Here is a 23,571-nt window from a genome sequence, read left to right as displayed (position 1 = left end):
CTTCGATTTTCTATTTTTTTTTTTTTTTAGTAATCCCTATGCTTTCCTTAGGGAAGATCGAAAAACAGAGTGGTTTGCCTTGAGAGTTATTGCACACAAAATCTAAACAGCAATTAACATGTGCAATCTTTATCTTTCTACTGTTTGTATAACTATAACATTGGGCTAAACCACAGTATGTTATTACACAATCAGAATAGAAAACTTTTAATGAAAAATTACTCTCAGATATTTGAACACTGCCAGGTTTTATCTCAAATTTCAAATTTGAAATACTTTTTAGTTGTTCTACTCTGTTGTCTAATCAGAAAAATATTAGAACTTCTCGCACAGTGTAAAGTACAAACTTGTGTTCCTGTGAACATTATGATTAACATTTACAATTAAAGTGCTAGCCTTATGAAAATTAATCATTTCATATAACATTTATTTTATTTTAGTCTTCCATTCATTTTAAGATACCTATCTAGACTTTTCATAGAATGCTCCTTTTATTGTTTAGTTCATGGAAAAATTTAATTTTTTATTTTTTGTTAAATCAGTTGATAGTCATGGCAAACCATGTTAAAAGACTCTGGTTTGTCAAGCAGCTTCTAGAGTTAAAAATGAATTCAAGATAATGAAATGTATCCTGTTGCTTGTGTTGGAATGATAGTGTTAAGTCTGCAGGTGAAATATTTTTGTTTGTTTGTTTTTTAATTTTACTGATAGCGAAAGAGGCAGATTTCGGAAGACACAGAAAATGTAAGAGGGCACTTAAATGTGCGGAGACATCCCATGTTAACAGATTGTGTGCAGAAAATGCTTATACTTATTCACTAACTGCATAATCTGTTATTGAAACATTGACTCTGGTATTTGTGTGCATGTTGCTTTCAGAGCAATTACAACATTTATTGAAAAGAATGTGTGTAATGACTAAACGTTGTAATCCCCATTAACTGGAGAGAGGGCGAATGTGTCATTAGAATTCTTGAGGGTCAAAAGCTTTGCAACTAATTGAAGAGTAGAGGAGCTTGTGGAAAATGACTGTCCAGGATCCTGAAATGTTTTTCATTTAAATGGAGGATTTTATTAATAGTTGCTTTCTTCACAAAATCCTGCACGCTCTCCTATGAGCTCCTACTGCTGTTCAATAGATGCAGTATTTAATTAGCTGATTAATTTTTCTGAGGAAATAAATCAGTACATTCCCCACCTCCCCTTATCTGTTTCTCTTTTTTTGGTATGAAATGCTAAGGGGAGGGATGATTAAAAACATCTGAAGAATTAGTGTGCAAAGCTGTATGTTTTTACAGTATCTTCATGTAGCTTCTCTTTGAATTATTTAGGAAAAATATATGTTACTGCATAACAGAAATTGCCTTATGAGACGTTTGAGCAGCCCTCTTGCCTCCATAGCTCAGAACAGAGGAATTTGAAAACCCTCTCTTAGATGGGACTCAGGAAAATTAAGCCCAGGCTGCCTCCTGCTGTATCCCCAGCCAAGATAGGAAGTTCCTAAGACTAAAACTGGTTTCCTGCTGTGCATCCTTAGGTGTTCCCTTTGCGAAGCTACTTCAGCTGAGATCTGGCTCTCCTCTATTCTTCCAATCAGGCTCACGGTGTGTTAGAAGTAAATCTGCATGTGCCCTTCCTTTCTCTTGTTTTGTGCACTCCTTGTTTAATCCCCTCTTTATTCCTGATTTCCCTATTCTAAGTTTTCCATAAAAATGGACATCTTCACTTGCGGAAGGAGAGAAGTGGGGGATCCCTGAGTTTCTAGGCTAATGCTCAATAATCTCAGTCATGTTCTGCGATTGTTACCCCAGCACGAAGGGGCTGAAGGTCGTTTTGCCCCTATCCTAGAGGCAATGATCAGCATTTATGGCTTCAGCACAATTTCACAGTTTGATCTATAGATGGAGACCTTAAGAGTAAGGTTTATTTTGAAGTGAAAGAGTAGCTAGAATACATAAATGCTGAAAATAACTGATGACTGGTCTCTGAAGTTTATTCAAGTGGAATTCTTTAAGGTTCAAGGCAGAGTAAGACTCGTCCCACTTCCCTGTCACTCTTAATCATTAACTGCAAAGCTTTGGAAAAGGTGAAGATGCTTCCTTTGTTGTTTTGGTTTTTCCTTGTTTTTCTTTTCTGTTTTTCTTTTCCATCCAAGTTAAAGTTTATAATCAAATTCTTTTCATAGTACTCTGCTCTTCTCAGTTTACTGTGCTCTAGGTTTCCACATAATCATGTAGACATTTCTCTCTAAATGATTAGGAGAGAAACTTGAGTGATTCAAAATTTTGCAGGGATTTTTACCTCAGGGAAACTGGAGCCTGTCCCTTGGAAATCAGAGTTGGTTAAAGGACAATCAATCCCTCATGCCCCAAATTGGGGAAAAAGGTGGCCAGCAAAGATCTCTGGAGTATTTTTTAATCTTTTATTTCCATTTTGCTGTGATTTTAGCTTATTTCCCTTTGGTAATATATGAGAGGTGGGATTAAAAAAAAAAAAAAAAAACAAAAAAACAAAAAACCAGTAATCAGTGATGGTATTAATACATCTGATCTTTACTGTAGTAAAGTAATGTCTATAAAATCAATGAACAAAGTGGTTTGGGTTTTGTGTAGGATGCAAAAACTTCAGATAGCATATTTTGCAGAGCCATGAAGGGAAAATTCTATAACCATCAGGTTTGGGGGTTCTTGGTTTTTAATAGATCCCTTTGAATTAGAGCAAGGAAGGAATGAATAATCGATTTTTAAAAATAGATGGCTTTCAGACTTTGAATTTTGTTGTGCATGAGGGCTAATATACTAACCTGTCTGAGAGGACTGAATTATAGCTACTTATAAAATCTTGTTATTTCCCTTAGAATACTTTGTTCCATTTTCATAATCTGTGGGAGGCAAAAACAGCAATCTGTGTTCTCATGGGGTTTTTTACCCCATACACATTGAAGATCTTACACTGATAGAGGATCTGCTATGGAATTTCAAAAACAAGACAAATCTAAGAAGCAACGTTTAACACTTGTGGACCCAGTAACTACATAGTAAAACAGCCAATTGTTTTCAACTGGGAAAATGTTTCAAAAATTGAACCAACAGCTGTCTGCATGCTCTTGGGCAAGAAGATAACTTGATGCTGTCAGAAGGAATACGGTGCTTGGAGGAGAACAGGCCTGAAGCAAAACAAGAGGCTCATCCCCATCCCATTTGCTCTGCAGAGACCACATCAGATCTTTAACTGCTGTGCCTGGTTTGGAGGCAGCATTAACCAGCTTGTCACTATAAATAACACAGTTCCGTAGGGCTTTCTAAGTATCATATTACAAAGATCAGAGGAGCAGCAGCGTCCTGCCAGCTGTGGCTTTGGAATTATTCACGTGTCTTCCTGCCTTTTGGGATTCTTTCAGTCCAGTGTTCAATGGGTGGCTGCTCAGGATTGAGGATTCTTATTCTGTTAATAGCAGTTCCTAGGGCTTGGGGTTTCTGTGTTACTTTGTTCCACACTAAATAAATTGCAGCAGTGAAGCTGTGTGAAGAACTTTTCATGAGGACTGATGGATGCATTTCTTTGGTCGATAAACACAGCTCACTCAGGCAGAACTTCATTCATTCTTCTTGTGGACATCCACCTTACTCTCAATGTGTGGGCAAGCCCTGAAAAGCTGCTCTTTTTGGAAAAGACACTCTGAAGCAACAATAGTCTTTCATAATCCTTCTAATTTGGATTTTTTAGTAAATTCAAACTAACAGTGGCCTGTCGAGGCTGACATAATACTAGAATCGTGGCACCTCAGAAATAAGCATGGCAGCTGGTTCTTACATCTTGATATTTCTTTTTTCTCCCCATAACCACTTCAGAGGTACAGGTCAGATTTGAACCAGCTGCTGTACTTTACCTGCATCTCTCAAGCATCAGGCTCTCTTGTGGGCCTCTGGGAATATCTGGTTATCAAACCAGAATATCCAATATTCTGTGTTCTTGCTAAAAATTCTACCTCTTTGTAAGCACAAGGCAGGAGGTACCTGCTCACTTAGTTTTGTTTGCTTCCTGCTTCTCTTTAGGAACCTATTAGAATTAGAAAGACTTTTTTTTTCCTTCTGCATCTTGTTCCATGTATTTAGACTTCAGTAACTATAGAGCAACCAGACTGATTCACTCTTTTCCCTGGTTTTGGAGAATCTTACTTGTTGCTTCCTTCCTTCCTTCCTGAAAGAGGAGGAGGGGGAAAAACTAGGAGGGTGCTGCACTTCTAGAAAACCATTCTCTTTCTATTCAGATAATTCATACTGTAATGACAAACGAACATCAATGTTCCCAGGTCTTGGCCAAAGGAATTTTTATGGCTGAGACTTGAGATACAGCTACTATTAAAAAAAAAAAAAAAAGTTTTGATTTGTCACACGAGCTTCCATGGTGAATTTTTGTCCCCTGGTTAATAAAAAGATCATTTATAAAATAAGCCAAATACTTTAAAGAAAAAAGTTAGTGGAATAAAAAGGAAAGGGACTTATTATCCTGTTGGAAGAGGTACAGATATATATACACATATATATTTTTTTACATAACTATTCTAATTTGTGCTGAAAACTTCATGTACTGATAAATAACTTCTACTTGGCTGCATGAAACTTTTTTGTCCATATTTTTTCGTTTGTGACTTTTTTTTTTTCTTTTTAAATTTTTTTTTTACACGTCAGTCCATTTACACTTTCAGTCCATCTTTCTCATCCGTAGCATTTCCCTGTTCATTTTATCCACTGCATCTTCTCTGCTCATCATGGGTAGAAGACTCTGGCAGCACGGCCTGCATGTGGCTCCCTCTTCTTGTGCTGGCATGTGATGGTGGCACCGTTGTGTTCTCTTCCTTTCCCTTTTTACTAACAGACGCAGACCAAACTGGAGCATGCCCGCATTAAGGAGCTTGAACAGAGCCTGCTCTTTGAAAAGACCAAAGCTGACAAACTCCAGAGGGAGTTAGAAGACACTAGGGTAATGGTTTTCACTATTTAAATAACAAGACTGATTTGTGTTGCGGAAGATTTCTGATGACACAGGCTGCTGTAACACATGCTGAAACAGATCCCTGCTCCTGCCGTGATCGCTACCTGCAATAGATCCAGCTGGAACACTTTAAAAATTAACATTAATTTTGAGCTTCAGTGTTGTGTGTGTGTGTATGCCTGTATATGTGTACTCATTTCTTCAGAAGGATTCAGGTAAGATGTCTTAAATCTGCAAAATTAATACTTGAATCCATGTCAAAAGTAACAAATGGAACTGTGAATTGACCTACAGGGGTGTTCAGTGGTTCATTTTTAGAAGTAGTAAATTTCATTAAAACTAAAAAAAGATCGACTGTGCCAGTGCTTTTAACACAAACAGTATTTGAGGATTGGTTTTTGATGTCTTAAATAGTTGTTAATACTTACTTGCTTTACTAAATCATGGTTTGCTGTGGCTTTTTAGTTCTTTTTTTTTCCACCCATGACATAATATTTTCATAGATATCCCAGTAGCATAAGTAATACTGTTGCCTGTCAAAATATTACTGGACATACTTTGTCCCAAGTCAGAAGTTCAGCAGGAGTCAATTCTTAAGAATAGATAAATACTTTTATATTCATGCGTACACGTGTGGCTTTTGTTGAAGCTGAGGTATGATGAATGTTATAAAACCAAGATTGTACTCTATAATAAGTACTTTTAAAGGGCAATTGCAGGTAAGTAATATCTTTTTCAGGATGTTGGTATAATAAGGAGGTTGAAACAGTAACTTCCTAATTAGAAATAATTGTGGTAGCTTTGCGTGCCTTTCCATACCACAAGCTGCATCAACAGTCAGTGAAAAACTCAGATAATCTGAGGACGCTTTTTGAAAGAACAGTGGAGTGGATATATCAGTTTCAAAGAATTTGTAGGCTAAAAATGTGTTTATTTTTCTCTGACAGCTTCATAGCTGGCATGAGATTAATTTGAAAGCAATTATGTCAACAAATAAAGACCTCAGGGTTCTCTGTTGGTTTTCGGTCTGCTTTAAAATGATTCTGAGAAACATTTTATTAAACATCGATAATATACATAAGTGTAGTTTGTAAGCTGTTTACCACGTCGTTATTTCTAGACAACTTCAGAAAAATGAATTTAACTAAATTCCACCTTTAGAGAGAATATAATATGCATGTAATACAAAGATGTGGACATTTTTCTTTTTTTAAAGCAATAATTTATATGAAAGTAAAACAACAGTTGGTCTTGTTTCACAGCCTTGCATTTAAAAGCAGCATTTGCTTTTACTTAAGGTTTCTTTAGAATTTCCATAGAAGTAAGGAGTTGCCAGAGAAACTCAAAGGTATTCTAATCCAAAGTGCTGGTGAGAACACGTGAATGTTAGTTTGCAACACTCAGCAGTTTCTTTTCAGTGAAGCCAATATGTCTTTGTATTAAACATATCTTTTATAATTCTTTCTTCTTTTCTTAAAATGCTGCTAATCATAGGTGGCCACGGTGTCAGAAAAATCTCGCATCATGGAACTAGAGAGAGATCTAGCATTGCGGGTGAAGGAAGTAGCTGAGCTTCGGGGGAGATTAGAGTCTAGTAAACACATCGATGATGTGGACACTTCTCTTTCATTGTTACAAGAAATCAGTTCTTTGCAAGAAAAAATGGCAGCTGTTAGCAAAGAACATGAGAATGAGATGAATTCATTGAAAGAGAAGTTTGGAATTAGTGAAGAAACATTGCAGAAAGAGATCAAATCACTTTCAGCTTCAAATGAGAGAATGGCGAAAGAAAATGAATCCTTGAAAACTAAGCTTGATCACGCCAACAAGGAGAATTCAGATGTAATAGAGCTGTGGAAATCAAAGCTGGAATCTGCAATTGCCTCCCACCAGCAAGCAATGGAAGAACTAAAAGTTTCTTTCAGCAAAGGTGTAGGGGCTCAGACAGCAGAATTTGCAGAGTTAAAGACTCAGATTGAGAAGACTAAATTAGACTATGAAAATCAAATGTCAAATTTAAAACTGAAGCAGGAAAATGAAAAATCTCATTATTTAAGAGAGATTGAATCCCTGAAAGCAAAACTGTTGGCAGTCACAGAGGAGAAAGAACAAAACCTGGAAAGCCTGAAGACCAAACTGGAAAGTGTGGAAGATCAGCATCTAGTAGAAATGGAAGACACTTTAAACAAATTACAGGAAGCTGAAATAAAGGTAAAGGAGCTAGAGGTACTGCAAGCCAAGTACAATGAACAAACCAAAGTTATTGATAGTCTTACACCACAGATCAAAGCTGCTGAAGAAAAGCTTTTGGACCTTGCTGCACTTCAGAAAGCCAATTCTGAAGGTAAATTGGAAATCCAGAAACTTAGCAAGCAGCTTGAGGCAGCTGAGAAACAAATTCAGAATTTAGAGACTGAAAAGGTTGATGGAAGTAGCAAGGTTTGTATCAACATCCATCCTTTTATTTTTACTTTTTGCTTTCATTTTACATTCGTACTGTTCTAATCTGCCATGGCAAATACATCACAGAAAAAAAGAGTTTTACTGAATGCGTGTCTTGGTACCATCTGAGGAGGTTTAGAGAAAAAGTGTTAACTGGGTCGTTGGGCTGCACCACTACGCAAAAGAAAAAAATTCTGTCTGCACTTCCTTGCTGCAGGCTCCGGCCTGCCTGTGCCAAAAGCTTCGTGTGATGGAAGAGTTAGTTTCTTGGCTGATATGGGAGAAGTTTTTAACTTTTGGTGACAGAGGTATTCAGATAAAGTCACTTGGGGCTCAATGGAGAAATGTTTCCTCTGCACCTTCATTACTTTGCCTCTCATCAAACAAGATGATGGAAGAGGCTATTGAAAAAAAAAAAAAAAAGAAAGCAGAAAAGATCCTGGCGGAAGTTTTCTTTAAGACGAGGGTGTGCAGTGGTGATGTTAGGCGCAGCTTCACAGCATTTTGAAGCCCAGATTGCAATGTGATACATCTTACCAAGGTTTTTCTTGGTTTCGGGTGAATTTAAAGTTGCTGGCATGGAATTCAGTACTTGGAAGTGGTTCTTCCACTTCAGCTAGGAATACAAGTGCTAAGATCTCATTTCATTTAAGGGTTCCCCGCACCTCAGATCTATGCATGACCTGACAAGTTAGAGCTCTAATTTGTAAGAGTAGTGTGGAAAGTAACTGGAAATTCCTTTCCTAAACCCTTCATGGATGGTTCCAAGATACAAGATTTCTACAGACCTTTAACTCTACTTTTGAGGTCACACTGTAGTTCTGTGGTACAGAGCCTTTGAACAGTTACATCTATGTGTGTGTACCGGTCTGAATAGCCAGTTGAAGTGAAAATGCTCAATTGATCAGTTAAAAAATTAATTAAAAAACCCCAAACTACTAATTAAACTGATGCTGTAACTTCGTTTTCAAAGACTCAAAAATGTCTGCCATTAAATAATGTTTTCACCATTAATTCCAAACAACTGAATTCTAATTATTTCAAATATATTCCTGGGTGCAATTAGTACTGTGATGTATGTAGGCATCGGTGGAAAGCAGCTTCACTCAGTTAACGCATCACATTTTTTTCTTCAGTTTGTTTTGGTTTTGGTTTTTTGGTTTTTTGGTTTTTTTTTTTAATTTTTGTCATCCTACAGCAATACTATAGTTATTTTTCTGATTCAACTTTTAATTTTCCTATTTTTTCATTCGTGTTTTTAATTTTATTTTACTCCATTTCATCATCTTCGTTAGGCTAGTAATCTGGCCAAAGAACTGCAGGGCAAAGAGCAAAAGCTTCTTGACCTTGAGAAAAACTTGAGTGCAGTAAATCAAGTTAAAGATTCTTTGGAAAAGGAACTTCAAGTTTTGGTGAGTAATACCCCAAAATTTTGACTTTATGCTTTGGATTTTGGTTTTCATGGTGAGAGTATCATTGAAATCTGTGGATCTTTCAAAGCTACTTTACTCATGCAAAGAAGGGGAGGGTTCATGGCTAATGGGACTTGTCTTGGAATGAAAAGAACATTTCACCTGAGTTCTGTGTTATCAGGTGTTTTGTCTAAATAGAACTTGTCTGTTTATGGATTTCAGATAAAATATTAAATGAAATCAAAAGCAGCATGTGGTTTAAATTTAGGCTAAACTGTTGTACATAGTGCTTGTTATATGTGTCTTACAAATGGTTTTTGAAGACATTTTTTCATCTGATTCTTGTTTTGCAAATTTAATTAAATGTGCAAGTATTCTGTAGTTGGGTGGGATTTTCCTGAGAAACCACACCAGAGGTAGTAACAAAAAGACATGCTTTTAGGTTTTATTGTCTCTGTCATATAATCTTTCCATGGCCCCAGTAAATATTTGAAGTTGGTGGAAGAGTCTCACTTCATATCTTCCTCAGTATCCTCCCTTTTCTTTACAGTCTAGCATCTTTTCCTCCTGGTAAAGCTGGAACATACTGGTATGAGATTGATCACAGGGCTGCAGGTGTCCACTGTGCAGCTTCTCGCATTGAGACCCAGAAATCTCGTCTCCTCTGCTGGGCTCTGGCGCTGCTGTTCTGTTGCTGTTGTAGCTGATGGAGAAGTGATTTTGAATGTTTAGGGACTTGGTTGCAACTGAGGCAAGGGAAAAATTTTGCTTTATGTTGCTGATTATATCTATGCTAGACTGTAATTCAAACACAAATCTATTTATGACAGGAGTGAAGACTGTTCTATTTTGTACTTGAGAAATACCTAATATAAATTCAGTGGCTGAATTATACTATTACCAAACCTTACCCCAGGTTTTTATCCTTTTTTCAGAAAGAAAAGTTTACTAGCGCAGCTGATGAAGCAGAGAAAGTTCAACAAACTATGCAAGGTATGTCTGCTGCTAAACTAAACAAAGAACTAAAAAGCTACAGAAAATCAATGCAAAATAAAGGGCTTTTTTTCCATGTGCCTTCAAATTTACACCTGGGGGTACAGCACTTTCAGCAGCTATGCAAAGGACAGGATTACTTGTAGCCTCTCTTCTTAAGAGTAATATACCTTGTAAGTAGGTGGAATTCTCTGCATCTTAGTAGTTACTAACTTTGTTTTCAAAATTTTACTTGCATAGAAACAATAAAAAAACTAAACCAAAAAGAAGAGCAGTTTGCACTCATGTCTTCAGAGCTGGAACAGCTGAAGTCTAGTTTGACGGGTAAGGAAGAAATAAAATGGAACGTTCTGAAAAATGTGTCAGCTTTATGCTTCTGTACGCCTCCTGCTCAGCTCGCCGCGTCATAGTGTGCAATGCTTTTCCGAAAGAAAGCCTTTTGTCCAGGCAGAAAACAGCTTTTTGGCACTATGTATAGTGACACCGCAAGGTGACCATGATGTTAGTGAAATAAGGCTGTAAGGCAGGAGATGTCCTGGTTGAGCGTGTTCAAAATCAGTAAATTCTTGTTCAATGTTGCAACGAAGTGATGCTGAGGTAATGATCAGATACCAGATGAAGGCTTTGGGGCCCAGACTGAGGCATTACAAATGTAAGACAGCTAATTTGCAGAAGCCTTGGCCATAAGTAGCATTTTCTTTTTAAGGACGCCAAAAGACTCTGCGTTAGTTGGGTTCTCTGCTTGTTCCTCTCCCATAGAGGGAGTCTTGCTGTATCTGTCTAGTTGTACATCTCAATTTAAAACCCATGTAGAAGGGAATTAAGAACGATGATGTACCCTGTAGAAAAATGTTTCAAGGCATTGTTAGGACTGTAGAAGTCACCCCCAGGGCTGCTTTTGCCCTTGGGGGCAGTGCCTGCCCTGGACCGAGTTGGTTTTTCACTGTAGCTTCACGTTGCTTGCACTGCTTATCTTCTGCTACTCTGCTGAATAGCTGGTGAGTCGTCTCACCTGTCAGATGTGCACACCTCCTGTCACAGAGCCGGTTACCCTCTGACATGGGTAGAGCTCCTATCAGCTTCTCATGGCCTGAAGTTAAGTGAATCTCTTCTGAAAGAAAGATTTCTTGACTAGTCGCTTTTTTACTCCTTCTGAAGAGTTCTGAACCTTCTGCTGCAGTTCACAGTTCAAAAGTCAAACAATCATAATTTTCAATTTTAAAGGGGTAATTTGGAAGTTCTCTAGCATCAATATTGCTCTGCTTATAGTTCTTTACTATCTTCTAGCTAGTCTGTGTACACCCTTTCTCTTAAATTTACTGGACTGCTAACCTTTGTCTTGCTCAGTGATGGAGAAGAAATTGAAGGAGCGAGAAGAGAAGGAGCAGCAACTGATTGAAGCTAAAGCCAAACTTGAAAATGATATTGCAGAGATCATGAAGTCTTCAGGAGACAGCTCTGCCCAGCTTACGAAAATGAATGATGAGCTCCGGTTAAAAGAAAGGTATTCCGTTATTGTCAGAACATTTTCATGTTAATTCGTTACTCCTGGACTCCCAGCTTCTCATTTTGTCTTTTTTGTAAATATCTGAACAAGATGCTCCTGAGTGTCACATTGATATGACAAGTGAACTTATTCTTTCAAACTAAATTAATCAAAACAGTCTCCTCAGAGTGATCTGAAGAGCATCTAACATTTATAATTCTAAAATTCTTATGTAACATGCCTCTCATTTTCCAGAGTAAATGAATATTTTAATAATCTAGACTGGTTTGTGATTGTCCTACTTAATTATTTGATTACCTGATAAGCTTGGTTGATTTATTTGAATATAAAAGACTTGAGTCACATTTTTGACTAGCAAGAGAAAATATGGTTTGTTTCAAATAAAAATTGTATGTAGAACAGTTGTTCTTTACCTTTGCAAAACCCCAGACTGGGAGCAAAGTAACTGGCAGCTGTGTTGCGCTGCACACAAGCAAGTGCTCAGTCTCACTTGTGTACATTTAATTTAGCAGAATCTCTATATGTTAAATAATTAAACCTCTTTCTAAATGCTTGGACAGAATATAGAACTTCAGCATAATTTAGAGTCTTTCATCTCTGTGCTTGCCGTGCTGTCGGCAAAAAGTAATGTTCTTTTATTTGGTCTTTTTAGGGAGTTGGAGCAAATACAACTTGAGCTTACAAAAGCGAATGAAAAGGCTGTTGAGCTTCAGAAAAATGTGGAGCAGACAACACAGAGAGCTGAGCAGAGTCAGCAAGAAACTCTCAAGATTCATCAAACAGAACTGAAAAATATGCAGGATCAACTAACAGACATGGTAAGAAGAACTTTAAAAAGCGCTTGCTAACTATGTGCAGAACGTAGTTCCAATGCTGCTTTAATTGTACTCCAATTGTTTTATCTTCCATCAGAAAAAGCAAGTGGAGACGAGCCAGAATCAGTATAAGGATCTTCAGGCAAAGTATGAAAAAGAAACTGCTGAGATGATCACTAAACATGATGCAGATATCAAAGAGTTTAAGCAGAACTTGCTGGATGCAGAAGAGGCCCTGAAAATGGCACGAAAGAAAAACGATGAGTTAGAAACACAGGCTGAGGAGCTGAGAAAGCAAGCGGAACAGGCCCAAGTAGGTATCCTGTGTTACTCTGCGGGTAATCTAAATATTTCTGTTACAGTGAATCACTATTTTTTTGCTGGGCTTCATAATTTCCTAGTAGGATTTTTGCAGTGTTTCTGTTTTGAACTTTTCCAGGGTAGATGAATATAGATTAGGGAAGACACACGTGCAGCTAACTCATTGTCTCCCCAAATTACACAAGAATCCATGAAATATGGTTCTTGGATGTTAACGGTTTGTGTTTGTGAATATCTGGCTCAGCGCAATCAGTTGTAGCCAGGTGTTATTATCTGGTTTTTAAAAGCATGCATTTTAAATAGGATATGTTGTGAACCATTTCATTTAAACGTGCTACACACCTGAAATTTGGTTCTGTAGTACAATCCCATATTATGTGTAGCTATTTGGTATGTAGCTTGACTTCAGTAGTTTTGTTCTTTTTTTTCCCGTTTCTTTGACATTGCTGCTTGCTTTCATCCCTCATTAGTTATATGCTATAATGTTTGGTTTATGTTTTTTAGCAAAATATTTAGTGTATACATTGGCACACAAGTGAACTTTAAATAGAGCGCTGATGTGCTTCACATTGAGTGGGTTATGACAATACGTTTTGGACAGAATCATGAGGGCAATTAGCTATAGAAGGTGAATTTGAGAAGACAGTATCTAATATAACAGCTTGCATTTGAATTCACTTAGATTCTCATTAAATCATTTTGTGGCTCTTTTCTGAGTAATTTACACTCAGAAAATTTGTTGAGTAGTTTTAAAAACAAGATGAAGTCTGGTAGGAGGAACCTTCAAACCATTTAATTTTTTTTTATTTAACCACTAAAAAGCTTTCTTGCAGAGGGTGGGTGTTTTGTCATGAGTTATCAGTGGTGCCGTCAGCAGCTGAATTCACACAGGGACTGTGTGTCAGCGTATACACTTTTTAAAAAAACTTAAATTACAGTAGCTCTGTTTGCCCTTAAGCCACATTTCTCATTTGTCTGCTTGACTTCATGTTTGTTTTCCCTTCTTCTTGACTTTATTTCTTTAGTCCTTAAGCTCTCTGTTAGCTTCAGCCAGAAAAGAGATTGAACTAATGTCAGACAAGATGAGGGGTTTGATGTCAGCAAAAGAGACTCTGGCAGAGGAGGGGAATACTTTAAAATTAGAGAGAGGTTCCTTGTTATCAAAACTTCAAGAACTGGAATCAGAGATTTTGTTAATGCAACGAGACCAAGAAGAACTATGGACAATAAATGAAGAACTTAATTCGGAAAATAAAAAAATTCTAAAGCAGAAGGAGGAAGCTGAGGCCAAAAGTCAGCAGGAAAGCACAGAAAAGTTAGCTCTAATTTCTGAGAAAAACAAATTACTCTCTGAATTAGAAGCAGCACAGGCAGACCTTCTGAAGATAACTCAAGAAAATGATGCTCTCCGGTCCTCAGAGTCAACCTTGCTCCAGCAGTTGGAAGAGCTTCAGGCCAGCAGAAATGCCATGGATGTGGTATGTCAGAAACACATCAAGGAACGGGAAGAACTGGAGCATTATCAGAAGCTTTTGGAAGAGAAAGATGCAGCTGTTAGAGACAAAGATGATGTTATTCAGAAGGCAGAAAGTTCTTGTGAGTCCCTGGCCAGAGATCGCAAAGAGCTGCTGCAGCAAGTGTCAGCTCTGACTGCAGAGAGAGACTCAGCCCTAGGTAAACACTCAGACCTTCAAAATACACATACAGCCCTAAAAAATGAAATGGACAGTCTGCTGCAGACAAGTCAGAGTCTGCAGTCCGAGAAGGAGATGCTCCTTAAAAGCGTAGAAGAGCTGCGAGTGAGTTTAGACAATACGGTTAGTGACAACCAGGCATTGAAAGTGAGAACAGATGAGATGCAAACGGAGCTAGAGACTCAACGTCAAGAACTCAAAACAGCGCTGAAAGACAATCTGGAGTTGAAGGATTCCCTTGCTGGTCTCTCTCGTCTTCTCGAGGAAATTAAAGCCTCAAGAGAGAGATCCAATTCTGAATGTATTCAGTTACGACAGGAGAAAGAGGCTCTTTCTTCATCAGAACGAAGGCTTTTGGCTGAAAGGGAGGAACTTTCCAATGAAAATAAGGCAATTGCTGAGAAGCTTGCTAAAGCCACAGCAGATGCCATACTTGCTGAGAAAGTCTTCACTGAGAAAATAAACGAACTGAATTTAGAAAAGGAATCTGTTTTTCAGAAGTCGTTGCAATTTGAAAGGCACAATGAAGCTCTTCTTCAAGAGAAGAATGAATTGGAGAACAAATACTCAGAGCTTCTTGATGAAAACAAGTCTTCTGCAACTGCACTTTCTGATATGAAAAGAGAACGGGAACTGGATATCTCAGCCAAGAGAGCTCTGGCCCAAGAGAATACCACGCTCCAAGATTCCATTGAAGCCCTCAAGGAAGAGCTAAGTAAGAAGACTCTAGAAAATGAAGAGCTAATGGCCTGTAAACGTGACCTTTCAGGTCTTCTGACAGAGGCCCAGGATGCCAAAAAAATGTTAGAAAATGAACTGGCTGTTGTAGCACATGCCAAAGAGGTCCTGTCGTCTTCACTGAAGACCTGTTCCTCTGATAGGGAAATGCTGAGCAGAGAGAGGTCCGAATTGCAAGATAAGTGTCAGAAATTAAATGGAGAGGTTGAGGTTCTGACAGAAAACTTAACCATAGAAAAGGAAGCTAGAGAACTGGACAAGGAATCATTTTTGTTGGAACGTAAGGAACTTCAAAGCAACGTCGGTTTCTTAGAGAAGGAGATAGAAGAGCTGAGAGAGAAAAATAAAGGATTACTGGCTGAGAAAGAACTTTTAGTTCAGGGGAAAGAAAAATCTGAAACTAAACTGGCAGAAATAATTAAGGAAAAAGAAGCCCTCTGTGCACAGACGGAGCAGCTCGCTGCCAGTATCAAGCGGCTCAAGAGTGACTTTGTTTCCTTGTCTAAATCAAAAGCAGAGCTCCAGGATCTGCACAGCGGTGTCTCCGAGAGCCTGGATGAGCTTCGACACAGGCATGAGGTCACAGAGAAGGAGAAAATACAATTACTCCAGGAAAATGACAGCCTGCTTGCTGAACAGAAGAGTCTGCTCATCACGAAGGAAGAAATACTGAAAGAGAAGGAGAAATTATCCACCGATTATTATAGACTGCACGAGGAAGTAGCACTTTTAGAACAAACTAATAGTGACCTCACGGGCAAATTGCTGGTCTCTGAGGGCAAAAATCAGATGCTGCAGGAGGAAATGAACAATCTGGCTTTGAAACTAAAAGAAATTGAGACTCTCCAGGCCCAAACAGTAGCGCAAAAAATTGAGGTATTGAAACGCATAGTTAAACAATCAAGTATGGTTATACTAACAGTGAGCACTAACCCAGGGGTTTCCTCTCTGCACCTCATTGCACAATCAGCACTTCATCGCAGTGTAAACAGGCTGGAATTATGGTCTCTTTCAATATATTACTTTTTTTCAAGTTGTAAATGTGAGTCTGAAAGACACTTTAATTCAAAAAAATATTTCTAAATATAAAAGCCTATGCTGTTGCTGAATGTTGCAAGAAAACAACATAACCTGTGAATAAAAGGAAGTTTTGTGTTGTGAATCCAGTAGGAGAAATTGAGCAGCCCCTCTGAAGTATTCGGCAGGTTGAAAGCTAGAGTAGTAATAGATACGGTTTTAGATTAGATCTTTGTGCAATTTTATGCTAAATTACAAATTTGGGTTACTCAAAACATAAAACAACGTACTGCTCCTGTAAATGTAATTGGATAAAAAACACTGTAGAAGAACCATTTAAATTTACATTATGGGACTTTCAGTCTGTTGAAGACACTGGCAATTCTGGTGTTCTTTTTATTCACAGAAGTGTCTTGTATTCACCACCAACAAATCCTGACTACTATTTTGAATTTCAGTTTGTGGGGCTTGAAGCCCATAAAATAACTTTGAATACAAATTGGAATCCGGATAACCCTGTAGGAATGTATCATGCCCACCAAGGTATTTTAATGTACTTGTGAAGTATTTCCTTGTATGAGGGCATAATGAACAACACTGAAATAATGTGATAATTGGCTTTATCGCTGATTTGATTTTTACTTCTTTTTCAAATTTCGAACAGCTTTTTATAATTCCACATGTTCTGCAAACAGAGAAGTCTGTTGGAAGTGAATAACTATTGAACTACTACTGTCTAAAATGGTTAGAAGTCTAAGGGTAATCGCAGTGGTGGTAATTAGAAATCCAGGAATTAAAAAATTCCCAGCTGAAGTTCTTGTTTAGTTGGAAAGCAGCTGGCAAACCATGGCACTGTGCACGAAGTATTGTGGTTAATCTTTTGCTTTCAGAGCTCCCTTTGGTGATACTTTTTCTTTTTTCCCCCACCTCCCCTTCTATACAGACTGCCAAGATGGCAGAAGATGTTTTGCAGACGGTGGAGAAGGTGACCAAAGAGAAGGACGCCATTCACAAAGAAAAGATCGAAACTTTGGCCTCTTTGGAGAACTCTAGACAGACAAACGAGAAGCTACAGAATGAAGTAATCACATTTAAATGCTATTATATGAAAAGTTTTGCCTAGTTTGTAAGGAACGACTAGTGAATGACAGAGAATTAGCTGAGGCAAGAGTGGATTCTGTCGTTTTCCTACCACAATACTGTCTTGACTGGCTTGTGAAACCTTACTGGATGAGTGTGTATTGATGGAAATTCTGGGTGCTTTATATAGCCATATAACCTATGTTATTTTCTGTGGTTTCAAGTGCTTCACAGCATATAAAGTCATGTCCCTTAAATCTTGGTGCAGCAGCAACAACAACAACAACAACAGAGTCTTGTGTAATATGGGAGTTCTGGATGCTACAGCAGCTTTTGTAGATCACAGAATCAGGAGACGTGGGTTTGACTTGAGGCTGAATCAGTCTGGCTGTTTGGTTTGGATGAGTTGCTCTGATGTGACCCCTCTGTGCTGCGGTTGCCTAGTTGTGAGTACGGGGTGCAGCTTCGCGCTCCAGTGAGGTGCTGCAGAACTCTGAGTAGCTACTCCTAACCCACAACAGTTATCGCTCCGTTTCTCACCTATAATGCACTCCTTGCTCTGTACATCCTCTTTGTGATCTTGACCTGTCACGTTAGCATGCCTTCTTACTTCCACTTTTCTGTTAATCAGAGTTGTGATCTGATAAGGTACAAATGCTGCTGAGTTTGCACTGTACAGATACATGAGCACAATGGTCCCAAAGAACTTCGCAGTCTAAAATGTGCAGCGGTCCCTCTAGGGACTGTTCTTCAGTCTGTGTCTTCCCACCACTTTGTGATACTTCAGGCTTTGAAGGAGGGAAAAATGTCCTCACTAATCTTTTTCACGCTCTTTTGCCCCAGAGTATCTAGTCTAAGGTTGCACTGGCATCTTTTCTGCAGATCCTGAGATCCGCAGGGCTCTTTTTATGGCTCTTTCATCTAGTGGACAGTGAACAGCCGGGCTAACCTAAATGCCACAGCTTGTGCTGAAACAGTAACGATTTCCAACGAGTTCTGATGACTCGAGAATTAAAAGCAGTGACGTTAATAATGGCAGGGGTTCATATTGTGGATTTAAAAAAAAATAAATAATCCACAGGGTCCTGTAATGCCATGAGAATGGCTGAAGATTATCTGTTATGTAATATAACGTGTTGCTGAATGCGAACAAATAAGATTTTCAAGCTTATGGGGTTTACGTGGTAGATGCAAGCTCAGTAAATAGATGTACAACAGTTTGTCCCATGCAAGAAGATCTCTGAAAGGAATTCATTTCTTATGGTTGCAAGCACAACATTCAGCCTGTCTCTCACAAATTAAGGTATGGTAAAGCAGAACTTTGTCTGTTATGTTAGAGGAATAAAGAGCAAGGGAACAGCTAATTTTAGAAATAAGCATTTTTTCTAAGTGCTTTGAGTTGCGTAGCATTTAAAATGGAGGTGCTTTGGAGCTTTACCTTTTACATCAAGGTATATACATCAGATTAGTGTAAGCTGCTCTTCAGTGGACTTTGAATTCCCTGTGCTGTTCAACTTGAATGCAGAAATTCTCACAACACTTTTTGTTAGACAAATGCTTCTCAGTACAAACCTTGGATTAATTTAAAGTTGAAAAACTGGAACAGCTCTGCTCAGGCCCCCGTTTTGCTGAATATATTTTCTGAGTGCTACCCTGAGAACCATGTAGTTTCATTAGTGTAATGAGGTGGTTTTTTCCTCTTTCAGTTGGACATGCTTAAACAAAACAACCTGAAAAATGAAGAGGAACTTAACAAATCAAAAGAGCTTCTAAATCTGGAGAACAAGAAAGTAGAAGAACTTCAAAAAGAGTTGTAAGTATTGCAGTGTTAAATCTGTTAGACTGTTCCTTTGTAGTTACATTGTCTTTCAGTATCTCTCCAGTATCCTCAATTATAAAGCAGATATTAGGTAAAAATAAATATTAGTTTTACATGCATAAAACTTGAAATGAGAATGTTGCCCCTGAGTGCTGAAGGGTATTGAAGGAAATTGTTCACTCCAAGCATTGTTTGAAATAATTTGTTTGTTGGAGGAAATATAGAGTTCTGCCACTCGAGGGCACTAGATAATTTTAAAAGCTTTATTATAAAGAAATTCTATTTGTATTTAATGCAGGTACATTTGGAGTGTTAAGTAGTTTTACATGGCTTTGTTAATAGAAAATCTGGTTCTACTTTTTTTTTTTTCCATTGATGGCTTTATCAAGTTTATTGCCATTGCCCCACTATGCACTTATTTCCTAACTGGTACAATACTAATATATAGTATGTAAAACTAGAGTTAATTGCTTATTATTTGAAATGCTTCATTTGAGAAACTGCCTCTTATGTACTACAAACTAATGATGCGTAACATTGTACACAAACAAATTAACTGCAGAGCATCTGATATGCAGTAATTTGCCCTGTGGAATCTCATTGTGTAAAAGCTTTTGGTGTGCCAAAAATGTGGATAAAAATCCAGCCTCGTTATTGCCACCCTGCAGTAGCTGCGTGTCCCCCGACCTTCAGAGATGTGACACGTTAAATCACGAATTCCCACCTGCACTCTGAGAAGAATTTCTTGGCTCATGGAGTGAGAGCTGGAATCTGGACTGATAGCTGAGAGCAGCTTGGGCTAATTATTGTTAGTTCCATCAACCATTTTGTGATGCTTCTCAACCACCGCTCCGAGCTGGAGACAGGACACAAAGGACATCAGCACGCAGAACTAATCCTGAGTTTCTGTATGACTGCTGGGTTTTACTGCTTGCTTTTAAAAACCTCTGCACGTGTTCAGAGAGCAGCCTCCTTTGAGAAAGGCGGGATTTAATTCTGTGAGCAACTGCTACCTGCCTCGGTGCTCATGGGAAATGCCAAAGCAAAATAATTATTTCCAGACTGGTTGCTCTAATGCGACAACAGCAAGGGGCTCGTAGGCTCTGGTATCAGGGGAAGACAAAAGATATTGGACTGGAATTTGTCCAGTAGAAGTTATTTATAGAAGATACTGCCTTGAAAATCTTCAGCAGTGAAAGGTGTTCTCGTGATCCCGATCGCTCTGTGGGGTTTTTTAATTATTTTTTTCTTAAGGTTAATCTTAGTCATAGAGCATTGCTGAACGTGTTCTCTAATCATCAGTGGTAAGAGACATTGTGGATAAGTGGAAGCTTGTCTAGTTGTTTTTTAACTGATCTTTGTTGTCATAATTATTTTCTGTGCTGCCTTGTTTTAATTAAAACAAGGCATTAGCTTGATAATAGGCATTTCTTGATCAGCAGTAACGTGGGCAGAGAGGACACCTCGGAGAGGTGAGGTGGTAGAGGTGCCCTTGCCTTGGCCAAGAAGAGCGGGGGAAGGTTTTGCCCGTGGAGCTGTCATGTTTTATGTTCCTCGGCACTAAACACAAGGAGCATTTCACACAAATTGACCCCAGTGTTATCGTGTGCCTTTTTTACACTGCTCTGAATCTGCGCTTTAATGCCAAAAGCAAAAAGAGGAGAACTGGTTAGTACTGCAGCTCAGCAAACTATCCCAGTTAAAAATAGGTCTGGTCCTGCATCAGCGCGTAGAGTCATTCAAGATAATTTGAATCGATGTTCAGGGATGTGAGCCGCCTGTTTCATCCAGGTGGATCCAAGTGGAAATTGGTCAAGTTGAGACCAGATAGAAGAAATGGTTCGAAAATCTTGGTTGTATTTCATGCTGAATTAGAAAAGTAAATCTGACTTCCTTTTGTTTAAATGTGCCCAATAATAGACCACGGAGTCCTTTTATTCTGAAGTGCTTGAGTAAGTTTCTGACTTACAGCTTCTTCTAGCTCCCACAGTCATAAAAGTATTTTTAATATTCTAGTCAGGGCTTAACTCTGTGTAATATTGGCACATAGGAGAATTGAGACTCCTTTTTATGAAAACAAAAGACGGTCATAAAAATTACTGTTTAATGAAACGAAGCACATCTTTTCTTTTTGAAAGACATTGTCAAGTCTTATAAGAACTTGTGCTAGTCACTTGTGTTACAGGCAGGCATGCAAAATATTTTTTTCAAAAATTTGTTGAAAATAAACTTACTTTAAGGAAACCACACATAGTAGTAGCAACATAGGCTAACGAAAGCTGCAGATCCATTTTTTTTCTTTTGCTTTTGTTTTGTCTTGCGTTCAGTTCTGTAGCTGTTCAAATAGTGAGAATAGATTAGATACTTTCCTGTTTTCCCTCCCGTGATCTTGCACATTGTATGCTTGGGTGTCAGACCTTGTAGGGAGTATTTAAATAAGTAGAATGGTAAGCTTTTTTTCCTTTACCATTTTTTTTCTTTTTTTTTTTTTAAAAAAAAAAAACCCCACCAATTCTCTTGTTTTACCTCTGGCTACAAAGTTTACTTCTGAGAAAGAGGAGGCAATAAACCTCGCCAGCACTCTTGTCAAACCCTCCCCTGTGTTTCTAAACCCAAGCGTTTGCCAGCCCTCGGCACCACGCAGAACGGGCAGTCGGAACTCGCCTCCCGTTTCTATGGGTATCTGATACATTTAAAGGAAAACGAGTTTTGTGCTGCTGCTGCTTTTCAGGGTTAATCCTCTCCCAGCGCATCCAAGCTATAGATTGTCACCTTTATTATAGCTCCTGCTAGGCACGTGACCTGGATGCATTTTTCCGAGCCGTGAAGCTGAATCTCTCCCCCAGTTTTTTCTTGCCTCTCGCGTTCCTATGGTAACGATGCACTCTGTGTCCTCACAGCGAGGCGCTCAAGCTGGCAGCAGCTCAGAAGTCCCAGCAGCTCGCGGCTTTGCAAGAGGAGAACCTGAAACTTGCCGAGGAGCTGGGCAGGAGCAGGGACGAAGTCACAAGTCATCAGAAGGTAGAGTGGCTGGGACGATTCCTGATCCGTGGTGAAATTCTGTGCGTGCCGTTTCCGCTGGTGCCCGGGTGACGCTGCGCTGCATGTTTGTGCTTGAAAGATGAGTTGTTCTGAGGATGTTTTAAAATAAATTTGGAAGCCACCTGCATTGGGAGGTTGGAACTGCAGGCTAACAGAAGGTTGTGTAACCCGTGAAGGATACTTAGGAGGCTTGGGAATAAGCATAAATTAAATATGCTTTAGCCAAATGTATTAACAGACACTTGCTATTTCTGTCAGAAGTAATTTTGTTATACAACTGTGTAAATCTCCATCTACCCAGTACTAAGGAAGAAATCTAGCTATTTAGTTCTCCTTATTCCTGCTCTCCCTTCCCGCAAAAAAACTCAGTATTTAGGATTTTTTTCAGGTTACTATTTAAAACTGCTTGGTAGGACTCTGTCTCTAAATAGTGTTACACACGTGTATGCTCGCTTAAAAGTTCATACTGTGCATGTACATGAACAGTGCTGCAGCCAGGTAATGGGCACTGGGGGCTAGAATCAATGTAAGACGTTTTTCTGTTGGCAGTTTATAGGAGAAAAAATAACTCAATTTTTATACATATCTATTTTTTACTATTACATTTCAACATATTGTTGAAATCTTAAAGTATGGGCTTAGTTATACAGCTTATAACACTGGTACTTGCCAAAAGAGAAATTAGATTTACAGCTATTAAATATGGAGGGTTTATTTCTCGTGGAGCAGTTCTGGTGACGGCCACACCAGGAAGGCATCTTCGGAAGATCTAGTCCAAAAGCAAGAACATGAAAGACCTGGATTTATGTCTTGCCTTTCTGAGATGGCACTCGTGCAGAAGAGGGGGATGCCTGTTCCCAGCGACAGTAGAACAGATCTCATCCATCCTGCAACAAAGCCTCCTGTTTCTGAAGCCAAGAGGCTGACTTGGTTCCCCAAGAGTCCTGTTTTGAAATGCTGAGGATGAGTGACTACAGACCTGGCCAGTTTCTAAACCCTTTTGGCTGCTGACAGGAGTAATGCACGAGCTCCTTCATCCTGAAGAGCCTTTGGGGATGATTCGCAGGAGTCCCAGACGTGTGGGCTCAGCCACTGACTCATGCTGCATCTGAGGGGCGGTGTGGCAGGAGAGTGCTGTCATCCTCAGCAGCCAGTGGAGCTCTGCTCCCCCCTCCCACAGGTTTGCTTAAATTATTTCAGAATCTTTGAGGCAACCTGTTATTTTCAGAAAGGGTTGTAACTTGGAAAGGATTCGGCAACATTGGTCAAATCTCCCTGCCTGTTGTATGGAGCCAGAATTGATATACAGCAGGTCCCTGCGGGACGAGACACTCCAGGCTGCCCATGGTTGCTGCGGTCTTGGGCTGTGGTCTCTGCAGTCTCAGCCTGTGGCCCCTGTCTTTTCCAGAATGACCTGGAAGGATCCCGCTGTCCGCGTCCCACCTGCTGTGGATCTGTCAGCAGGGATCATTCCCTCCTGGCCAGGACAGAGAGCTCAGCCTGTGAAATGCAGGGATTAGTCACTCATCTTGCAAACTGAAATACTCTCAGTTCACTTGCACCCTGATGTTTTCTGCCCATGGGTAGATGGCTCCGAGATCAAAGATCTGGAAGATCTGCTAGAGCTTGGAGAAACATTCTGCTTGCCTTCTTCACTCATTCGCATTGCATTGCATCCTCTTCTGAGAGGAAGATG

At 39.1% G+C, this 23,571-nt stretch overlaps 1 protein-coding gene across 1 annotated transcript in view; it reads left to right on the top strand.

Moving 5' to 3' along the window:
* CLIP1 (CAP-Gly domain containing linker protein 1) overlaps positions 1-23,571 on the top strand; it is a 63,440-nt gene that overhangs the window by 29,413 nt on the left and 10,456 nt on the right. The window contains exons 9-21 of the mRNA XM_065646153.1: positions 712-744; positions 4,879-4,983; positions 6,490-7,434; positions 8,733-8,849; positions 9,785-9,842; positions 10,083-10,166; positions 11,190-11,346; positions 12,002-12,167; positions 12,262-12,477; positions 13,511-15,793; positions 16,878-17,015; positions 18,721-18,827; positions 21,734-21,854. Of these exons, the coding sequence (XP_065502225.1) occupies positions 712-744; positions 4,879-4,983; positions 6,490-7,434; positions 8,733-8,849; positions 9,785-9,842; positions 10,083-10,166; positions 11,190-11,346; positions 12,002-12,167; positions 12,262-12,477; positions 13,511-15,793; positions 16,878-17,015; positions 18,721-18,827; positions 21,734-21,854 (4,530 nt within the window). The remainder of the gene's footprint in view (positions 1-711; positions 745-4,878; positions 4,984-6,489; positions 7,435-8,732; positions 8,850-9,784; positions 9,843-10,082; positions 10,167-11,189; positions 11,347-12,001; positions 12,168-12,261; positions 12,478-13,510; positions 15,794-16,877; positions 17,016-18,720; positions 18,828-21,733; positions 21,855-23,571) is intronic.

Source organism: Caloenas nicobarica, chromosome 16 (assembly GCF_036013445.1).
Source record: "Caloenas nicobarica isolate bCalNic1 chromosome 16, bCalNic1.hap1, whole genome shotgun sequence".
NCBI classification, from domain to species: Eukaryota; Metazoa; Chordata; class Aves; order Columbiformes; family Columbidae; genus Caloenas; species Caloenas nicobarica.
Note: the sequence above shows the minus strand (reverse complement) of the source record. Positions and strands in the feature narration are given on the sequence as shown.